The sequence below is a fragment of the Equus quagga genome, chromosome 9 (assembly GCF_021613505.1).
Source record: "Equus quagga isolate Etosha38 chromosome 9, UCLA_HA_Equagga_1.0, whole genome shotgun sequence".
Classification (NCBI taxonomy): Eukaryota; Metazoa; Chordata; class Mammalia; order Perissodactyla; family Equidae; genus Equus; species Equus quagga.
In genome coordinates this window covers 91815609-91838214 of record NC_060275.1, presented here as the reverse complement: position 1 = coordinate 91838214, position 22606 = coordinate 91815609, and the positions used below count along the sequence as shown (strand labels likewise).

Here is a 22606-nt window from a genome sequence, read left to right as displayed (position 1 = left end):
AACACCAATTTTATTCTTACAGACACAGAATGATTTCATGGTTATCTGTAATGTTGCAAAAATCCTAGAACTGGTTGTACCACTGATGGAGCATCCAAGTGAAACTTTCCTTGCCACCATTGAAGAAGATCTAATGAAGCTTATCATCAAATATGGCATGACTGTAAGCATTCAGTTTACCATCTCTGTATTGATTAGTCTATAATTTGCAAGTGATATTTGTCTTTAACTTTTGTCTAAACAGTAACATTTTCTATATCTTTTAGGTAGTACAACATTGTGTGAGCTGTCTTGGGGCAGTTGTAAATAAAGTGACACAGAATTTTAAGTTTGTTTGGGCCTGTTTCAATAGATACTATGGTAAGTTCAGTGCCTGGGCTTTAAAATTATTCTGCTAGATCCTGCAGTGTGTCTGGCTCCTTTTTAACACTTCTGATAAAGGGTAGCATTGAGGGAATTGTAAGAGGTATGATTGTCCTCTGTGGTCCACTCTCAGAAACAGTATTTTCTACTATTCAAAAGATAATCTTTTTATTCCCATAGTAACCCAGTATGATTACTTCAGAAATTTATCTCTTCATAAGTAAGTGTTGGTGAGTTTTCTGCCACTATGTAAAATTTAAATATCATTTTTTCTTATGTTAATTCTTTCAGGCTCTAAGGAGTGCCCTCATAATTCTAGATATATTTAATACTTAGAACCATTAGTAAAATTTAATTGTAATTCATTAGCAGTAATTATTTAAACATAACAATTCAAAGATAAAGGGCAGGGCTGGTCCAGTGGCACAGCAGTGAAGTTCACACGTTCCATATCTTGGTGGCCTGGGGTTCGCCGGTTCAGATCCCGGGTGAGGACATGGCACCGCTTGGCAAAAGCCATGCTATGGGAGGCATCCCACATATAAAGCAGAGGAAGATGGGCATGGATGTTAGCTCAGGGCCAGTCTTCCTCAGTGCAAAGAGGATTGGCAGTAGTAGCTCAGGGCTAATCTTCCTCAAAAAAAGATAAAGGGCTTATTATAAATAAATATTTCTTATCTTTGTTAGGTGCCATTTCGAAATTAAAAAGTCAGCACCAGGAGGACCCGAATAACACTTCACTTCTAACAAACAAACCAGCACTTCTTAGATCTCTTTTCACTGTTGGAGCACTATGTCGGCATTTTGATTTCGATCTGGAAGATTTTAAAGGCAACAGTAAGGTAAAGATCCTGATATTAATTACTTAGTATCCTGTAAAAAATAGAACTCTGTGACTTTGTGAACTGAAAATGACTGTAATGACCCAAGATGAAGGCGGCATTAGAGTAGTCTGGTTTAATGAGAATTCTGAAACAGTGCTACATAAAACGTAGTCCTCCAACTGATCCATGAACTGTGGTCTGTAACAATATAAGAAGTTTACGCAAGTTATATCAGCTTTCTTAACAGTAGGCACACTGTTTAGGTCAGCAGCTTTTTTTTTTTTTAACTTTTTCGATGAAGGAGCAGTACCTTGGTTTATATTCTGGCACAAGCTTCTTTGTCATATACTTTTATTTTGAATGCCACGGTTCTAAAATTTATTGGTGGTTTATTCTTTAGTAAAGTTCACATTTAGAAGTTCTTACTGTTGGCTTTTAGGCATTCTTTTCCTTTATAGTGGAAAACTGATCTAAGTTACTCTTCTTTATACACTTTAATGTGGTTTTCTTCCCCTTTAGGTTAACATAAAGGATAAAGTACTTGAACTATTGATGTATTTTACAAAACATTCAGATGAAGAAGTACAAACAAAAGCTATCATTGGTCTAGGTAAGTTAAGTCTAAATTTCTTTATGGTTTTTTTGTTGTTTGAGAAGTTGAGCAAGTTTTAAAATATTGTCAGTCTAAACTGTTGATTTATTTAAGTATGTTTCTGTTCACAGAGGATCTGTTGTATAGAATATAGGACTGGGGGTTAAAACGCCTGGGTTCCATTCTTGCTCAGCCAGTGATGTCCTAGGTAACCTTGAGCAAGTCACGTAGCTTCTTTCAGTTTCCTCATTAGTAAAATAGAGATGACAATACTGTCTCCTCCCCATACTTCATGGTGTTTTATAAGAACAGTCATTAAAACACTTTGATAAAGAAAGATGATGTAGAAGAATTTTGTGCTTTTCCATATTTTTTAACTTGTTCTTTTTCTTTGCAATGCTTTGTCATTACATGTATCTACTGCTTCTAGTTAAAACAATGGGCAGTCTACACAGACTTATTTACGTGGAAGCACATAGGAACTAACCCAAAAGGAACAATTTGGATATGCATCTGTCCCATATTATTTTTCCAGGAGCATTGATGTAATACATATGTCTTTGCAGAGGGTTGGGTCTTTGTGGCTTATCTGGAAAAATTTTGGAATATGGGAGAAATATGAGAAGGATAATACTAAAGTACCTGAATTGAATACACTTTAAAAAAATACAAGAACAGCACTCTGTCTAGGTTCTTGTTTTGTTATTGTTGTTGTTTGTTTTTATTTTGTGCAAATACACATAGAGCTACTCAATAAGCTAGTCAATTAATAACTTATTTGGAAACTTTATTTCGGTAGCATTAACAAGGTTTATAATTTAATGTGCATGGATAATTATTTATATTAGTCTTTTGAATAAAAATGAGTAATAAAATATTCTATGTTACTCAAACCTCATTAAATGATTACTAATTTCTTGAAATTTAAATTTTATCATCTTATTCTTCCTTCATCCCTTTCAGAAAATTACATATAGCAAATATAGTAAAAATTCAGATATCACTTACTAGGGAGTTACATTGTTGCAGTATTTCCTTCAAGCCAAATGTATACCTTTGAATATTTAGTCTGGACATAAGTTGTATAAAGTGGCAAACCTAATACTGTTGTATCTAATTCAGAAAACAAGTATTGTAAATTTTAACTTAAAGAAGCAGCACTATCCAGAAAATAGTGCCTCTACACCAGTTAATAAAAGACATCTTGCCTGGGCCATAGTTATCCTGTGTGACCTTGGGCTAGTTATGTGATCACTCTATGCTTTGAGTTTAGTTTGTTATTTGGCATCAATAATACTTGCTGTCATCAAAGATCTTCGTTTTATCTCACATCAACATTTTATATAAATAAACATAGATATTATTTTGCTAGTTATTAACTTGTGGTTATAGAAACAACATTGTGGCTTCATTATAATGCCATATGAGAAATAAATGGAAGATACTCTTATCTTTAGTTTATTTTAGAATTATTTGGTTTCATCAAATGGATAGTTTTCAATATATATTTTTATTAATAATGCCAATGTAGTACTTTCTGCTAGGGATCTAAAAAATGTTTACAGACATTACCTCTTAAATCCTGAAAATATCCCTTTGAGGTAGGTGGGTGGTAAATATTATTGTCCCCGTTTTACAGATGGAGAATTGAGGCACAGAGAGATTATGTGACTCACCCAAGGTCACACTACAAGTCAGTGGTGGAGCCAGGAATAGAACCCAAGACTCCTGACTCCTAATCCACTCCCCTAGCCACTAGGCCCTGCTCCCTCCTCAAGGTTTCCTCTTGTGTGAAATTCTCCTTTGAAATGCAATTTCTTGTTTTTAATTCATGGGGAAAGAAGTGCCTGCTCTAATACTTCTCTAGGTAAGGCCACCAGCATATTATTCCAGTCATTTTAAGTTTTAATTTTTGAAATAAGGAGCTCTTTATATAATTTATCAACATTTTCATTGTGTTATATTTAATTTTAATGTGAGTATATCAAGATATTTTTTTTCTCTCTTCTTTAGGATTTGCCTTTATTCAGCATCCAAGTCTAATGTTTGAGCAAGAGGTGAAAAACCTATATAATAATATTTTATCTGATAAGAACTCCTCAGTAAATTTAAAAATACAAGTGTTAAAAAACCTCCAGACCTACCTACAAGAAGAGGATACACGTATGCAGCAGGCAGATAGAGACTGTAAGTGAAAATATATTTTTAAATTTCATGGTGCGGCTACAATTAGGATACTCTCTGACTCGTTTTTAATCCAGATATCTAAATATCCTTGTCTATTAGATGAAGGAATTCAGTTAAAGAGGAGTCTTTAAGTCCATAGCTAGGCTTTAAGGTATTCATAAACTTCCTAAAATAGTTTGTAAAATTTAATGTATGTGCAAACATTAACATTTTAAGAAAGGAAAGGAGCATAGTTCTTACCAGGTTCTCAAAGGAGCCTCTGAAAAACACACACAACAGAAAAAAAGACTAAGAACCATTGAGCCAGAGCACTGGCTCTAACATTTTTGTCCTTTGCACTATGGCCTAATTTGGTGTATTTAGTAAAGTTAATATACATGTTGTTAATATGTTTGCCTCTTTTTGTAGGGAAGAAAGTTGCAAAACAGGAAGATTTAAAAGAAATGGGTGATGTTTCCTCAGGGATGAGTAGTTCCATCATGCAGCTTTACCTCAAACAGGTGCTTGAGGCTTTTTTTCACACCCAATCAAGTGTACGCCACTTTGCCCTAAATGTCATCGCATTGACTCTAAACCAAGGTCTTATTCATCCAGTTCAGGTAAGTATGTTTCGTAGCATCAGCACTTACTAAAAGAGCCAGATTTGTTGTTTGATAACACTGTGATTAGAGAATAAGTAGCTTTTTATTCCTCTTAGTTAATTTTATTTTTGTTCTAAATTCTTAAGCATCCAAGTTTTAGTCCATCTCTTAGGTTGTCATTACTGCAAAATACACATATATTCATAAAGTTTCCTCTATTAAACAAACTTCCAAATTATATTGGTAGACCATGTGCTTGGAATCATTTTTCTAAGTAGGGATCATAGACTTGTTTTAATCTTCATTGACTGTTATCCCTAAGAACCGACAGCTTGCATGTCAAGAGAGTTAACTAGGGTTAAGAGTATAATCTGACTGGTAAACAGGGTAGATTTTAGTCCAAAGAAAAGTAAATTATATCGTCTGATCTCAATTCCTTCCTTTGTAAATTGGAGATAATGTCAACTACCCAGCATCTCAAAGGACTAAATGACGTAATAAAGCCATAATAGTATTACTCCGGATTGGCAGCTAATGCCAGTGTAGTAGTATACACCATCTGATGTGTTCAGGAGAGTGCCATAGGCCACAGAAGTGAACTTAGTAGATAGCCAAAGCCTGTACCCTTCAAGATTTTTATTTTGGCTTTTTCTAAAGTATGCTGTGTGTAAGTATATTGTGTTCTTTTCTGTGTCCTGAAGCACAGCACACTAGTGAATATTTAGGCTCTTCTTCATGACTCAGGGTTATCCTCATCAAGATCACTTAATAAAATGTACAGTAGTTTATTGAGACTCTCAAATTATTGACATACTTAGGGCTCTTTCCTGGTACTCTAAAATGGCCTCAGGTGGTTGTGCTTTTTTAAACATTTTTTTTAACTTTACACTTGAAAAAAACTGCAAGAGTATGCAGTGAACTCCTTCATACTCTTCACCTGTATTCACCATTTGTTAATATTTTGCCACATTTGCTTTCTCTCTCTTCATACATATATTTTTTTCTGAATCATTTGGTAGTAAGTTTCAGATACCATAGTTCTTCACCTCAAAACACTTCAGCATATATTTTCTAAGAATGAGAACTTTTTTTTATAAAACCATAAGGCAGTCATCAAATTTAGAAAGTTTAACATTGATACAGTATTATTGAATATACAGTCCATTTTCAAATTTTGCCATTTAAGCCGATAGCATTCTGTATGGACTCCCTCCTCCCTACCCCGCCACTGAGAATTTAATCCATGATCACCCATTTCACTTAGTGCCATGTCTACTTTTTTAAAGTTGTTTTTTATATTTGTTGTTTTCCTGGCCTCCATCACTGCTATCTGATTCAGATTCACTTAACACAGTGATGATGTTTCTTGACTTTAGAAGTACAATGAATATGACTATTACCAAAATACTAGCTATCCAGCTGATCATTGAAGGCATATCTAAAATCAGCTTTGTGGGAAAGAAGTCTATTTTCCTAGTTTTGAGTATGGAAGACAAATTATTTTTTGCCCTATATTATCTTTACTAGCAGATTAAGTCAAGTTTGAAAAATTATTGGATTATACATTTGCAGTATGTATCATAATCTTAAGTGGATATTCTTAGTGTGGGAGCTCTTTATGTTTAAAGAACCTTAAATTCACACTGAAATTGTTTAAATTGCACCACATCAGTATTTTTACTGATGTTCCAGTCCTTTTTTGCTTTAAACTAAATCTAAGGGAAGAGTAATTATTTTTAAAATAATACTAAACATGGCATTTATAGGAAGGCCTATAAAGCTAAATTCATATATCCCAGATATACAGCAAGTGTTAACATATGTCTAGATACATATAGGGCTTTTACTACTGTGATGTCTTATAAATCCTTTATTTTTATTTCCAGTGTGTACCATATTTAATTGCTATGGGCACAGATCCAGAACCAGCTATGCGGAACAAGGCTGATCAGCAGCTTGTGGAAATAGACAAAAAATATGCTGGATTCATTCATGTATGTATTTTTAAATTGTATAACCTAAATTTAAACATCTTTCTTTGGTAACCCATTTCTTTGGTAAATATCCTGCCCATGTTCATATTAGAATAAAATATTTTGTTTAGTACTTCTAAACATGCAACTAAGTTTGTCCTCCAAAGTGTTTGTTCTTATTTAAAATTAACTCTTAAGATTGAGCTAGAGGTGACAGTCCAGCAAGCACACTGGATTAAAAATCAGATTGCATAGGTTTTAGTCCCTTCTGTGTGATCTTGGCAGTAGTAATGGCTCTTCTGAGTCTCTATTTTTTTCCTTCTGTAAAAGAGGATGTTGTCATAAATGATCTCTGATGTTCCTTCCAGCAATTGCATTTTATGATTTTATTTTAAATAAGAAAATCAAATAATGAAGTTAGCCTTGGATTATAATGCTCAAAGTATATTTTTTATTTGATTCTTTTAATGAGGCTTTTATTGATTGCAGATGAAAGCAGTGGCTGGTATGAAGATGTCTTACCAGGTACAACAGGCAATCAACACATGCCTAAAAGATCCTGTAAGGGGTTTCAGACAAGATGAGTCGTCTAGTGCTTTGTGTTCACATCTTTACTCCATGATCCGTGGAAACCGCCAACACAGACGAGCCTTTCTAATTTCTTTACTCAACCTCTTTGATGACACAGCAGTAAGCATAAAAACCTTACTATTTTAAGAAAAATGTTCTGTAAATCTTATGCCTAAAGTAGTCACTATTTTTTAAATATTACCATTTTAGTAAACAATAACGACGATATTAAATGTGTTTCTTTAAGTCTTCCATGTTAATTACAAGGCATACGGTCAAAATCGAAGGGAAAATTTTGTATGAGAATAAATATAATGAGGGACAAAGTATGCAGTTGTCCTTTGATATCCACGGGGAATTGGTTCCAGGACTCCCCTATGGATACCAACATCCGAGGATGCTCAAGTCCCTTACGTTAAATGGCGTAGCGTTTGCATATAACCTACGCACATCCTCCTGTATATTTTAAATCATCTCTAGATTACTTATAATACCTAATATAGTGTAATGCTATGTAGATAGTTATTATCTGTATTGTTTAGGGAAAAATGACCCAAGAAGTCTATACATGTTCAGTGCAGACTCAACCATCATAGACCTTTCAATTCATAGTTGGTTGAATCCGTGGATGTGGAGCCTGCTGATACAGAGCGCCAACTGTAATTGTGTCTACAAACAGAGTATCTTACAAACTTTGATAACGGTTCCTTTAAGCATATCTTTAAATAAGCTATATCACTAAACTATCACTTTGACAGATAGATTACTTAAGTAAGTAAATAAGGTAAAATTTCACTCATTTCTGTCTGACTTAAATATTCTTAGAATAATTGTTTCAAGTTTTTGGCTGGTGAGATCCGTATTTGTTCAACTTGATTTCCTTAATGAAGAATCCACTTTTGTGTAATTATAATTTTGACCCTTTGGGCTGTTGTATAATTGGGTCGGCCAGGACAATAAGCCAAGAAGACAGAACATCCTATTCTTTACACTTCCCTCTTGATTTATTCATTCATTTTTATACAAATATTTATTCAGCACCACCTGCTATGTGGTAGCCATTGTGCCAGGAGATGAAGATAAAATAGCAAATAGGTCAGATGTGGTATCTGCCCACATAGAGCTTACCGATCAGTCTATGTGCATAAAACTTCAAGAAGAACAAAAGAAACATTTTTTTCTTATTTTAATAGCTTCATAGCTTGACTTTGTTGCTCTTCCAATACCAGATTTTTTCAACATAGCAAAATTAAAATTACCAGAATGTAGAAACCTTACTAGATCTCTTTTTTTTTAAGTACTGCAGGAAATTTTTGGATATATGATCTAGCAAATAAATACTATAAACGTCTAGTTCCGCAATACTTGGAATATACTTTAATCATCTCCACCACCATCATCATCATCATATTATCATCAATATTAAGTGAAGCTTTCATTGTGTGTAGGATATTGTGCTAGGAGTACAAAATGGCCTGATATAGTGCTCTTGCCCTCATTGGATCTTACCTCCTGTTGGGGGTGATAGGACACAAAATAAAGGAAATTTAGTTAAGGTTAGCATATCCTTAGTGCTAAGTGGTTTGTATCAGTGATACTGCTCTGGTCCTCATCTCTCTCCTGAGCCTCATTCCTACGTGGTTTTACTGTCTGTTCTGTGTCATTAGCTTGATGTTCTGTCAACTCAGCATGTGAAATGCTAAACTGGAAATCCAGTTCTCATAATGCAGTAATTTCTTCTGACTAACTCCAACAAAGGATGTCAGAGAAGGAACAAATTACTGAAGGCCTAGGGAGATAAGATGAGATGGATCTACTATTTAAGGCAGGTGTGAAAACATGAATAAAGGTACAAAGATAAGAATGTGTGAGAAATAATGAATAGATTGTTGTTTGACTAGGGCAGAAAGGTCATAGTGAGGTATGGTTTATGGAAGATCTTATAAACAGTAGGAAACCATTGAAAGTGTTTGAATAAAGTGATGAGGACAGGTGCCACAGAGCATTTTAAGAGCACACATTTTTTTAGCATTGTGTTCACAGTGGAGATAATAAGGGATTGATCTATTTTGACAATAGGAAAGAAAAGAATGGACAGTAGGAAAGGAAAGAAGAAATGTTGTGAGGAAGGAATAAATTAAGTGAGACTGTGAGAAGAATAGCCAAAGGATAACTGGAGTATTTTGTCCTGAGCACCTGAGAGAATAACAGGATTGTTGCCAAAAATAGTTTGAAAAGGAGTTGGCTTAAGAACATAGAAGAGGAATAGTCAAAGAGCTAGGAAGAAGATTTCAGGAAGGAAAGGGTAGATAATAGCATCCGATGCTACTGAGAAGTCAAGGAGAATAAGAAGTAAAAAAATAGAGTGGAATATTTGGTGGACAGAAACAGTCAAGCAGTGATGGACGAAAAAATGATTTTAACTAATTAAAGAGTAGTGGGGAAGATATGGGCAAAACAGCTCTAGACTATTCTTTTAAGAAGTTCGATTTTTGAAAAAAATAAGAGCAATTTAGGAGTTCTTTATAACCAAAGTAGAAGAATTTCAGAGTTTTAGAAAGGTTTATTCAGAGTAGTCCTGAATTTCCAGTTTTAAGAGAAAAAATATGTATAAATTACAGTGTTACAACTAATAGATGAAGTAAGATTCTGTGTCAACATTTCCCCAACTTTAACATGTATGTGTTGATACATATTTAAAAATAGAAAATAGAGTGAGAGTGCCCTGAATACTATGAGCAAGTTTATTCCATCTGTTTTGGTTGTTGCTTACTGCTGCTGCGCCTGAGTTTTAAGTTTGGACAGCAGGATAAGGAAGATGGTAGGAGGGGGTCTTTTTTGATTGCTTTGTTTTTTTTTTTAAGCTGTGTAAAATGTTTTAAAAGAATTTAAATATTAACGTGTCTTTCTGTTTATGTTCTGTATGATCATGAAATGCTCAAAGTCTCCGTTTGTAACTTCTTTTAAATTTTACTTCTTTTTTTCCCTTAAATTTTGCCTACCTCAGAGTTTTTATAGTGTGAAACTGGTAGCACTGTCAGAACGATTCTGATATTCTAAATTACCTATACCTAGGAAACTGACAAATGCCTTATAAGTACATGAATTTTTTTTTAACTCTCATATTAGTACTATAATTACCACGTATTTTTGAGGGCAGAATAGTAACTGTGTGTAACTGATCTCCAGTGTATTAAACTCTTAGAAGCACAATGACAAATAATTATGAATGCATATGTATACTTTCTGATGTGGTATGGATTTATCATAAAGATTCCATATACTCTGTAAGAAAACTTCAGGGAATTCCACTTGGGTGCACTAAGAAATTTCACCTCTTCCCTTCTTGAGGTACCACAGTATAAGTCATTATGAAATCTCTTTAAATGGGTATAAGATTATTTTATAAAATCCATTTCTGTTCACCCTCCTCCCTTTTTCTTACCTCCATGCCTCCCTTCCTCCTCTGCCTCCTTCCCTCCCTGCTTCCCTCTCCCTCTGTCTCTCTCTTTCTGAAACAATTAACTGAGGTGAAAGTGCCCTGTAATATTTTTTCTGAAAAGACTTTTTGGATGGATTTCTAGATTATCCACTAAACGTGTACCTTTTTTTAAAATTTACAGAAAACAGAAGTGAATATGCTCTTGTATATAGCAGACAATCTAGCCTGTTTTCCATACCAGACACAGGAAGAGCCGTTGTTTATAATGCATCATATAGACATTACACTCTCAGTTTCTGGTAGTAACCTACTGCAGTCATTCAAGGAGGTAAGTTACACACATTACTATTCTTAACATATCTGTCAAAGTGCAGGCATGCTATTTTCACTGTTTTGTTTCTCATTGTTCTTTTTATTCTTTTCACAGGTATATAAAATCTTTCTAAATGAATTTATTGAAATCTGGGCAGTGCTTGAATTGGGGAGAGAAAATGGGTTGCCATTTCATTTTTATTAAGAAAGACCTAAGACCATTCCATTCCAGATCATTTAGATGGATTTTATTTATATATACATGTATATGTGTGTGCGTGTGTATATATGGATATGGATTGTTCTTTGATAAGCCATCCCACTTCTTTATTTCTCTCACTTTAAGCACTGACCTTAAGTGTTTGGTATCCATTCATATATTCATTGAAATCTCATTTTAAAGCATCTTGCTGTTCTGTAAATCTGGTAATGCTGTAGATCACAATAGTAAACTTGAGGAGATGTGGATATGGATATAGATATAGATAGCCTACTTAGAAAGAAACACAGAACATTTATAGTAACTATTGATTTCCTTGTCCCTGAACACTGGCATCATATTATGTACAAGTTGGCATATTGTGTGCCCAAAATGTTTACTAAATTTTTTGTTATAAATCTTATATCTTTTATTTTGTGGTTTTTAGGAGGAGATATAATTGGTTTAATTGTAAAAGCACTCGATGTAGCAGTGGGCACATAATAGGCACTCAGTAAATTCTTTATGAATTAATTGGCATATTTTCATGTGCCTGATGATACAAGTAGATCTTATTTTGCAAAATCGTAGTGCTCAAAACTCAGCCTGGTCAAACTAGTAAATCAGGGAGATTATTTTAATACCTAAAGATTAGAATTACAGAGGTATCCAAATCCTTGCTACTTGAAGAGTGGACCAAGACCAGCAGCACTGGCCTCCCCAGAGAGCTTGTTAGAACTGCAGAACCTCAGGCCCCCCCTAGACCTGCTGAAACATAGTCTGCTTTTTAACAGAATCCCTAGGTGTTTAATATGCACACTAAAATTTGAAAAGTTAATAATTTCCCAGGAACTTTAGCCATCATTTTATCTTATTTTACTTTACTTACTATTGTGGACATACTTGTGAATGTTTCTCCTGTCTTATTTCTTAAGTTACCTTTTGAATAATTGCTTTGTGATCTGACCTACCCCCCTCTTAAACCCAACTGACTTTCTTTTTAAGAGCTAACAGTTTATAAAGTACAAAGAAACAGAATTTAAGTATTAAGAAAAGTTGCATATTATCTTGCTGAAAAGTTCTTGAGAGTTTGATATAAACTGGACGTGTTCAAGCCTATTGTAGTCTCAGTTAAATTATAATTACTGCTTTTCCTTTATAATGGGTTATCTATGTACCAAATTGATACTTTTATAACTAATTTATCTCCTGTCATGATCCTCTAAGAAAATTGTTTCCCTTTGAATGGTTTTTGAGGGGGGATGAGAAGGGGAGGAGGAGTGGATTATAAATGATTTTATTTGGTTTTGGAACTTAATTTTTCCCACAAGGGTTACATCTCCAGTTGTTTATGGAAAGTCAGAGGGTTTTAATGCATAAAATGTTAATTTAAGGATGCTTTTTGAAGCTGTTGAATGGATCATATGTATATTTGTTAGTGGTATTTTGTTTTTATCGTTTTTCAAACAGAATAATTTCTTCTTTTTGCAGTCAATGGTAAAAGACAAAAGGAAAGAGAGAAAATCATCACCCAGTAAGGAAAATGAGTCAAGCGAGAGTGAAGAAGAAGTTTCCAGGCCTCGGAAGTCACGGAAACGTGTGGATTCAGATTCAGATTCAGATTCAGAAGATGATATAAATTCGGTGATGAAATGTTTGCCAGAAAATTCAGCTCCTTTAATTGAGTTTGCAAATGTCTCCCAGGGTATTTTATTACTTCTGATGTTAAAACAACATTTGAAGAATCTCTGTGGATTTTCTGATAGGTAAGCTTACATAAGCAGTGAGAGCAAAAAAGCGTTACTTTGTTCAAATAATAAAGAAATATGAAACCCAGTTTTGACTGTATTCTTACTTTAATATTTAAAATGCTCCTTTTGAAAAAGGACTTTCTTCCTTTTTAGTGCTAGATAATATTTTGTTGTATGATATACCATAATTTGTCCATCATATTATTGAAGAGAGAAAAAATGTATTCCCTTACTTGGGGATAAAGCATTATAAATTAAAGGACTTATTTTGTTGATTTTCTTAAAAAGATCTCAGTAAAGAATTAGGCTAATCTTAAAATAAATTGCAAATTTAACTTTTTAAAGAGCTGTGAATGAAGAATAGGTGCAAACTAACTACACTGAACTCTAACAGAATCCAAATAGTCTTTAATGTGCTCTATAAAGTAAGAAGTAGAAAAGTACTAATTATTTTGAGTGCCCCATAATTTTATCCACCATTAGTCACTATAGGTATCTTTCTTCTGCCTGTACCCATCGAATTTTGATCGTTTTCCGCATTCATTGAAACCTTACATTAGGAATCACGAAGTTAAATGTATGTAGGGAACAGATAAATGAAATGAGTAAAGTGGACCTGGTAGAAGGTCAGTGGCAAACAGGAAAGAGCATGTTTCATCTAAAGGGGTCAGATGTTCATCAGTTTGTTGCCACAGAAGAGGGTAGCCACACTGTGGCCAGAACTTCTACTTTTTTGCTTTCACTTTTTCAAGAAGTTAGATAATTCAGATTTTTATGACAAATATGTTGATGTTAAATGTTGGCAGCCAATTCAAAATAATTTAAAACCTCATAAGGTTTTGGGACAGTGTTACATAGTTGGAAAATCTTTTAAGCAGAATTGGTAATAATATGAAACAGGTTTGTAAATAGTCATTCTGGCCGCTGTGTAGAGAATGAATAATTGGGAGCAAAAAAGCAGAAGGAGGTAAACCTGTTAGGTGGTGTTGAGTAACTGTATTAAAACTGTCCTGCAATCACAATCATGGTATTAAAAAATAGACATGAGAAACTGCTTCCATTTAAATGATGCCTCTATTCAAGACAAATACTGATGGAAACAAGAAAATATTGTTCTTTTAATCTTTGCCTTCATGCTTTTACTTCCCTTTTTTAAAATTATTTGTATCTTGTGTACAAGTTCATTGAAATCTTTATGACAAAAAGTTTAACTATTAGTAAATAAAATTTAACTAGAATCAGTGTAAATGTAAATGCCTGAAAAAATTTTTAAGTTAATGGTTTTGTTTTCCCAAAACAGTAAAATTCAGAAATATTCTCCATCTGAATCTGCAAAAGTATATGATAAAGCGATAAACCGAAAAACAGGAGTTCATTTTCATCCCAAACAAACACTGGACTTCCTGCGGAGTGATATGGCTAATTCCAAAATCACTGAAGATGTGAAGAGGAGTATAGTAAAACAGTATCTAGATGTGAGTAGTAAAACCAAAATATATTTCCTTCTAATTAATGACTTTTTTGAAAAATAAATTCTTTTTGGGGGAGATAGCTGCCTCCTTTACAAGTAAGCTTCATGAAATATCAACATCATTTTTCTCTGTGTGGTTTTGAGTTACTTTAAGCTTGCCTTTCCCATTTTACCCATTGCATTGTAATTACTTTTTCCTAGGAAATACCAGCCCACCACCAATTTCATTTTAGCAAAAATGGGAGTTTTCAGGCAAGTTTTAGGAAAAACCTATGCCTGTGTATGTATTTTTTTAACTCAATAGATTACATATTTATATTTCATAAAAGGGAAAACTGTGAAAAATCATCCTCCTACCCTCTTCAGCCATTCTGTTCCTCTCCTTTCTGGCAACCAATATTACTATTTCTTCATGTATTCTTACAGAAGTAATACAAGTATATATATTTGTATATCTCTTACATATATACTCATCAAGTGTGTGGGGGTATGTGTATATAAAATGCCCTTTTAAAATGGCTCTAAGAATAGGCAAATTCATAAAGACAGAAAATAGAATAAAGGTTACCAGGGGCTGGAGGAAGGGAGGAATGGTAAGTTATTGTTTAGTGGGTACAGAATGAATTTCTGTTTGGGATGATGAAAAAGTTTTAGAAATGACAGTGGTGATGGTTGCACAACGTTGTAAATATACTTAATGCCAATCAGTTGAACACTTTAAAATAATTAAAATAGTAAATTTTATGTTTTGTGTATTTTACCACAAAATTTTCTTAATGTTGAAGAAAATGTTTTGAGAGACTCCTAATATATTGTCTGTATCTGCTTTCAGACTACAATGGCAGAGTTGAGTAGTTATAACAGAGACTATATGGCCTGCAAAGCCAAAAATATTTACTTTCTGGCTCTGTACAGAAAATGTTTGCCCATCCCTGACTTGGACAATAGCTAAAGTCTTTTTTCACCCACACTAAACTACTGCCACAGAAAACATTTAGGAAAAAAAATTAGAGTGAAAAGAAAGCATTTAGAGATTTGACAGTCTTGTTTGAAATATTTACTGAAAACTCTAATATCTAATTTTTGTAGTTCAAACTTCTCATGGAACATCTGGACCCTGATGAAGAGGAGGAAGAAGGGGAGGTGTCAGCTAGCACAAATGCTCGGAACAAAGCAATTACCTCGCTGCTTGGAGGAGGCAGCCCTAAAAATAATGCAGCAGCAGAGACAGAAGATGATGAAAGTGATGGGGAGGATAGAGGAGGAGGCACTTCAGGGGTGAGGCGGAGGAGGAGTCAACGTATTTCGCAGCGTATTACGTAAAATGATTTTTATGTGCTTATATATGTCAGTCTATTAAATGTACACCAAGTAATGTAATACTTATGAGAGAAAACATTTTGTAGATAGAGATTCTCTACTTAACCATTTATACATCCTTTTGTAGAAAGTTTAACATAAAAGACAATAAAAAAGAAAAAAACAGAAATGAGATTTATCCAGCATAAAGGATTATTAATTTTCTTTGGATTGTATTAATGTGTGTTATCCTTTTTATTGTTGCTAAGTTTTATGTAGCTTTATGGTTCATATGTATATATAATTTTATATATCAATAAGAGTAAAGACACGGGTACAAATTAAGAGTTTTATGGTTTTACAAGTATGTTAACCCCTTGGCGCTGGCGGTCACGGTGCGTCTCATTGCCGGCAATGGAAGTGTGCTGGGAAATCCCAACACCCGGCGTCAAGGGATTAAAAGCAATAAAAACAATAATTTCACTAAAATTCTTTTGTGTAACACTTGGTCTTTTTTCCCCCCTCCCAATGTTTTAGTCATTGAGAAGGTCAAAACGAAATTCAGACTCTACGGAGTTGGCAGCACAGATGAATGAAAGTGTTGACGTCATGGATGTCATCGCTATTTGCTGTCCAAAGTACAAAGATCGACCACAAATTGCAAGAGTAGTACAGAAAACCAGCAATGGCTTCAGTGTTCAGTGGATGGCAGGCTCCTACAGTGGCTCCTGGACTGAGGCTAAGCGCCGTGATGGCCGCAAACTGGTGCCTTGGGTAGACACTATTAAAGAGTCAGACATTATTTACAAAAAAATTGCTCTAACGAGTGCTAATAAGCTGACTAATAAAGTTGTTCAGACTTTACGATCCCTGTATGCCGCCAAGGATGGGACTTCCAGCTAATGAATTTGTACATGCAGCCAAATTTACAGGAATTTTTTTAAAAGGCAGAAAAACTTGAAATATCAACATTCTGGCAAAAAAAAAAAATCAGTTTTATGAAGAGTAAGAATGGAACCTGGGATGCAGGAACAAAAGAAGGAAATGTTGGGCAAACATTTTTGTGGGAGCTCCCTTCGCTGTTGTGCAGCAGAAACAGATTCTCAGTTCATTTTTACTCCCACTGTATTATAGTTTAACAAAAATTGTTTATATCTTGGAAAAAACTTTCTGTTTAAAAAATAAACAAGTGAATGTTGGAAATTAGTCTGTTAATGTTCTTAATAAAGTGTTCTTGGAGTTTAACCTAGCAGCGGATGGCTTTCTTTAGCTTAGCCCAGTTTCCAGGGAAGCATTGTTTTTTCCAGGCTGTAAAATGGCAGAATCTCCTGGATATATAATTTATTCTGTTGAAAAAAAAAAAGCATGCAGTATCTATGACCTATCTGCAGAAGGAGTTTTTGTAAATGTAGATTTTGATGTATTAGGTCACCCTGAAAACAATACAAGAAAAGGGATCCCCAGGCAATCTGGTGGAGCGAATACTGCAATAAATTTTTTTACTTCTCTTTGTTACTTGTCTGTTTCCATTTGAATTTCTTATTGTAAAGATCTGTTTAAATCCATTTATATTATTTTACAGTCTTTTATGTAAAATTTATTATATCACTGGTTTTCAAAGCAAAACATAAAATATTGTTTATACAGTTTGTATAGGCTGACTTCTGAATAATTGGTATCTATTATTTTCATTCCCATAAGAGGGTGTAAACAATTAACTCCAGGGTTTTATTGTATCCTGCAATATTTAGTATTAACTATTATGATTTAGCACTGTGCCAAACACATTTTCAAGAGTACATTTTGATATAAAAAGAAACTATAGTTTATTCCTTGTATGCTTCAATTTCTTTCTAGTGATGTCATGATGGTAATATTTATTTTTTAAACCTCGGGAAAAGATAACAGTCTTGGGGAAAGATAATCATGCTATTTTGGGAAACTAGCATTTCTCTTAGTTAAAATATGCCGTGTGTTATTTTAGAAATAGAGATGAGTATGACACTTCGTAATTACATTACATTTTTCACAAGTTATTTTTTAATGCTGAAAAAGGAGTAATTTTATTAGTTGAGATGTTTATTCATTTTCTATTCTAAACGTTTTATACATCTTTTGGGAGCAGTTGTTTACTTGTTATTCCAAATGGGGATGTGGGTATTTAATCAGTTGATTTGCGTAGTTGATGCTTAGAAATAGTAATGCCTGAAATTTACAGGAGATGAGGTCTGTTTCAGATTTAACTCAAAAATTGTGTACTTAAGTCAGTTTTTAAAATTGACCTCTAGAATGTTAAGTTTTATGAAAGTGGCCAATAAATGAAGATATTCAATTTGTGAGGAAGAGTGACAGTGCCACAGAATACCTTTTTGTGAACACCTATTAAACCACGATGAAAATAACTTTTCAGGATCTATTTCCTATGTGGAATTCTTTCAGAACATTTTCTTGAAGGAAATGTTGTCTCATTCTTCTTTTTCTTCCACTTAATTGCATGTTTCCTCTTCCTTTTTACTTTAAACTCTGTGGGTCAAAACTAGATTGAGTTTTTTCCCCCTTGGAGTTTGTTTTATTAACAAAGAATTTCAGGTGGTTTATGAAAACAATAATGATTTATCAATAAATGTAAAATACCAGTTAGAAAAAAAATGAGTATAAAAGTCCAGCATATAGAGTACTAAAGAATAAAGATGTAGGTAAAAAAGCTGATTTTGAATTCTATGAGCCTGATACTAGGATGCATGCTGTCATTTAATTCTTACAAGAACTCTGCTGGTTAAATATTTTATCCCTATTTTGTACATAAGGAAAACTGAGGCTCAGAACGATCCAGTGATTTACTTAAAATGTTATAATAGGGATTTAAATTTGGAGTTGGAGTAATTGTGTCTCACTGCTCCAAGCTAATTGAGCATCAAGCATTAAAGGAGATGATCCTTACTGAAAGTAAGCCGGTTCCTACAGGATCCTTGGAGTGTGTATACTTGGGGATCCTGCGTAGACTGATCTTGAGGAAGTAAGCACACGGTAGTAAGGCTTCTGTTGCCTCAGTTGGTCATTAATGAATTTCTGTATTTGTTTTCCATATATTCTAATCTCCACTATTTTAGCTATTAATATAAGCCAAATGTTGATACATTGTATAAGCCTTAACCCTTAAATATACAAACCAAAGTTTTCAAGAAGTAGATTTCTCAAATATGGTTTTTTTAGATCTTGACACTAAAGGCATTGTCAGTCAAATATGCAAAGTCAAACTTAAGTATATTGGGGATTTACAAAATTCAATCTTAATCTGTAGTTTGTTGATACTATACGAAGCTATATCGTGTTTTATTGACTTGTATTGAAAAGTAGATATGTTAGATTTGATATAAAAATTTCCAAATAGCTCTTCACTGTAATATATTAATATGAAATTTTAGTGTTTTCTTAAATTGTTTATTATTTTGACAAAGAATGGGTAGTTTTAAAAAGTCCATTTCAAAATACAAATGCAGAAAACAGAATTTAGTAATCTCTAGTAGAAGAAATCCTCAACTTTTAGAGAAAAGTAATATATAACTTATTCTGTTGATATGTTGAGTATTTGAATTGTTAGCAGGTAACTGAAGCACACAGGCAATTTTTGATGACTATAGTCTATCTCTGGAAGACAGGTAAGTCAAGCTTTCTCATCCAATGTATGTTTCATGACCAGCAAATAAATTTATCATATGTTAATTTAGAAAATAAACTTTACCAGGAAAGTGTATGGTTCTTTCTCCCTCCCCCACAAACCACATTTAGCTACACAGAGAACTTATTATTGGTCACTATCCTAATGTCCAGGTGGTCTGCATCTTCAGAACTATTGATGTAAACTGGAGTAAGGTTACTTTGGCAAATATAAAACCCATCAGATCACCCACTTGAAATAATGTAATTTAAACACTTCATAGTAATTTTTGCTCTGCAAAAATCTTATTTGACCATTTTGCTGCTTGCCTTGCTCATTTTAAATGTTTCATTTAAAACTAAAATTTAAAGTTCGTTTAACCCCTTAGCTAATTCTTGTCATAGGAAGAGTATTATTTATTACACAAATAGCTTTTATTTTTATTTGAAGATTTTTCTAAATGCACTCTTTGTTCTTTTGATCCTGAGAAACAGTTGAATCTAAATTTGGTATGATAGAAGGGTCAGTGACTGACCAAATTCTGGTTTGCATAGTTTATTGATGGAGTGGTCATAACATCCCCATGTGTTTTGTATGGCAATCTAGTGAATACTACCAACACACCCCTCCTTTAAGACTCCATTCATATATGGCTTCGTATATGGCTTCATTGCTCAGAATGATGCAGTATGCACACAGTTATTTTTTTCTCATCAGAACTTTTTAAACTATTTTAACTTTTTGTTATGAAACTGCCATATTCCCATCACTCAATTTTAATCATTCTGAGTTTCTGACCAAGCTTGTTTGAGCTATAGCCGATACACTCCCTTTCCTCATATTTTTCTGAAATAAATCCCAGACATCATATTATTTCATCTGTAAATACATCATCTTTAAATATGAATACTCTTTGACATCAAATATCCAGTAAGTGTTCAAATTTTAAATTTTCTCAAAATGTCTTCTTTTTTTTTTTAGGTCTTAATCCATAAGTTTCCTCATCTCTTTTATACTTGGCAAATTTTTTATGAAGAAACTGAATTGTTTGTCCTTAGGTTCTTGAGAAAATAGTTGATTCTAAATAGAGGAACAGTTATTTGCTGGCTTGTAATCCTTTTTCTTACCTGAATTTATCGTAGGTTTGAGAGAGGCTAAATTCATATGTTGTGATTCTTGCATAACCTGCATAACTAGAACAGAGTAGCGTTACAGAGATTATGAAGGAAGGACATAGGCCCAGTTTTCAAAAAGATGGTGATCAACGTTTAATCCGTTGAATTTTAGTTGGCAAATGCTGAATTGGCAGTTGGAGATGAAGAACTAAAGTAAGGAAACAAGTTTAAATAGATAACAGAGGATGTCCTGTGATTAAAGTTCCTCTGTTAGTCAGAAATTGTGTGTTAACTACTCCTTGAAATAAGTGGACCCCTGCCATTATTTTCATTATTTAGTTTATAGACATTATGGTTTCTTTTCAATGGAATTTTGCCTCTATCTCTGACTTTTTTTCAGTCATTGTTTTATCTGTTACTTAGAACCTTAGGAATGAGAAGTTATTTTGTGTTACTTTGTCAAGTGGTTCTAGAGTCTTCACCCTTGACATTAGCCTTTCTTCTGCTAAGAAACGGCAGTGTAAGTTTGCCTTGATCATAACTTACCTAGAATTGTAATTTAGGCTTAACCTTATTAGAATTAGATCCTGGACCAAAGAACAGGAAAAAGTAATTATAATCTAAGTTTGTTATAAAACCTATAAAACCTAAACAAATAATGGATCCCCATGTTCCATAGTGTTAAAAATATTTATAGAATCATACAACATGAGGGATCTGAGGAATCATTTAACGCAGATGTTCTGAACCACTTAGGAATTCATGAACTTCTTTGAGATTCTAATGAAAGCCATGAAATCTCTCCTTAGAAAACGGAACAAATTCATACCCAGAATTATGCATACAATTCCAAGGGATTCATAGCCTCCCCACCTCAGTTCTGTTTATGACCTGCCTTGGAAATTGATGAACTACAAGTTAAGAGAACCTTTTTAATCCAAGCCCTTACGAGGCTCCAGGAGGCGAATTGATGTCTACAAGCTACAAACACATGCTTAGTCCCAGAGCCAAGTGCAACTCTCAGGGCTCTTACCTCCCAGATCAGTTGCTCTTATAAAGAAGAGTTCATCTGGAAGATCCTTATTCAGTCACCTGCTAGGATCTGAATGTAGACCACTTAATGACTGAATGTTGTAGCTTTTCTCACGCCTTTTCAAAAGATCTACTTGTATATTCTCAGATTTTGAGATGCCTACCATCCCGTTAGATAAAAAAATGTGATATTTTATGTGTTCTATTTTTATTTTAATTATCTTCCACATTACCTGGCTTGATGTAGAAGACTAAAACTTGGATTGGTGAAAAGAGTAGTAAGTGAAGCCAGAAGCCATGTGTTCCTGAAATAAATGTAATATGAAGTTTGGTAAATAAAATCACTTAGCATGTTATGTGGGAGCTTATTTAAAGAAATTTCTAATTATCCTTTGTGCATATTTGGATCATCAGAATGTTTGGTTAAGTGAGGAGATGGGGGGATGGAGTTCTGAAAGCGTGGACAGCACGGTGTGTGGAGGAATCGGTGTGGGTGGTACAGTATCAAAAGATGAAGATATAGACATAGAGATAAGTATACAATTTTGAGAACTTAAATTTTAATGTGTAGGCAGTGGAAGGACTTTAAGCAAGGGATTAATGAAAGCTCACTTCACCTGCTACATAGAGGATAGATTTGAGGGTGTCAAGAAGACACTAACGCAGTAGTCTCACAAATGGTGAGAACCTGAACTAGGATGAGGAGGGTACTGGGGACAAAGAGAAGATTGGAGAGATTGCAGATGTATTTAGGAAATAAAAATAGCAGGACTTGACAGTTGACTGAGGTAAAGGAAGACAGAGGCATCAAGGAAAGATCTCGTGTTTCTCTACTTTAGATGACTAGGTTCAATTTTAAATATGTTGAAAGTGAGTACCTGTGGGATGTTCAGGTGATGTCCAGAGGTGGGAACATATACAAGCCTGACACTTTCAGGGAAGAAGTTTGAGCTGAGGCTACATTTGGGATTTATCAGCATGTAAACTGTAGAGTAAGCAGCATAGAGCCATAGAAGGACCTTGGAGACTACCAACATTTAAGGTGCAATGGGAGGAAAATGAGTTGGTGAGGAGAGAAGAGAAATGATTAAGGGAGTATGGCAAGAATCCAGAAACTACAAGACTGGAGAGTTTCAACAAGGGGGTAAAGAGCAACAAGTGAAATGCAGCAGTAAGAGGAAAACCGAAAAGTGATTGACCCTGCCATTCAGGATATAAATAACAACATTTAGGGAGA

The 22606-nt window shown here is 34.0% G+C and overlaps 1 protein-coding gene across 4 annotated transcripts in view; it reads left to right on the top strand.

Moving 5' to 3' along the window:
• The window catches only part of NIPBL (NIPBL cohesin loading factor), a 194674-nt gene extending 177595 nt beyond the window's left edge, over positions 1-17079 (top strand). For 3 of the 4 annotated variants that reach the window (XM_046672361.1, XM_046672360.1, XM_046672364.1), the window contains 13 exons: positions 23-163; positions 267-360; positions 1051-1205; positions 1707-1797; positions 3793-3966; positions 4375-4565; positions 6434-6541; positions 7010-7210; positions 10714-10860; positions 12535-12809; positions 14095-14269; positions 15355-15543; positions 16102-17079. In XM_046672361.1, coding sequence (XP_046528317.1) covers positions 23-163; positions 267-360; positions 1051-1205; positions 1707-1797; positions 3793-3966; positions 4375-4565; positions 6434-6541; positions 7010-7210; positions 10714-10860; positions 12535-12809; positions 14095-14269; positions 15355-15543; positions 16102-16467 — 2307 coding nt within the window. In that variant the 3' untranslated portion in view covers positions 16468-17079. Of the gene's footprint in view, positions 1-22; positions 164-266; positions 361-1050; positions 1206-1706; positions 1798-3792; positions 3967-4374; positions 4566-6433; positions 6542-7009; positions 7211-10713; positions 10861-12534; positions 12810-14094; positions 14270-15354; positions 15585-16101 lie in introns of all 4 variants that reach the window. The other variant, XM_046672363.1, reaches the window with a different exon arrangement.
• The last annotated feature ends 5527 nt before the right edge of the window (positions 17080-22606 follow it).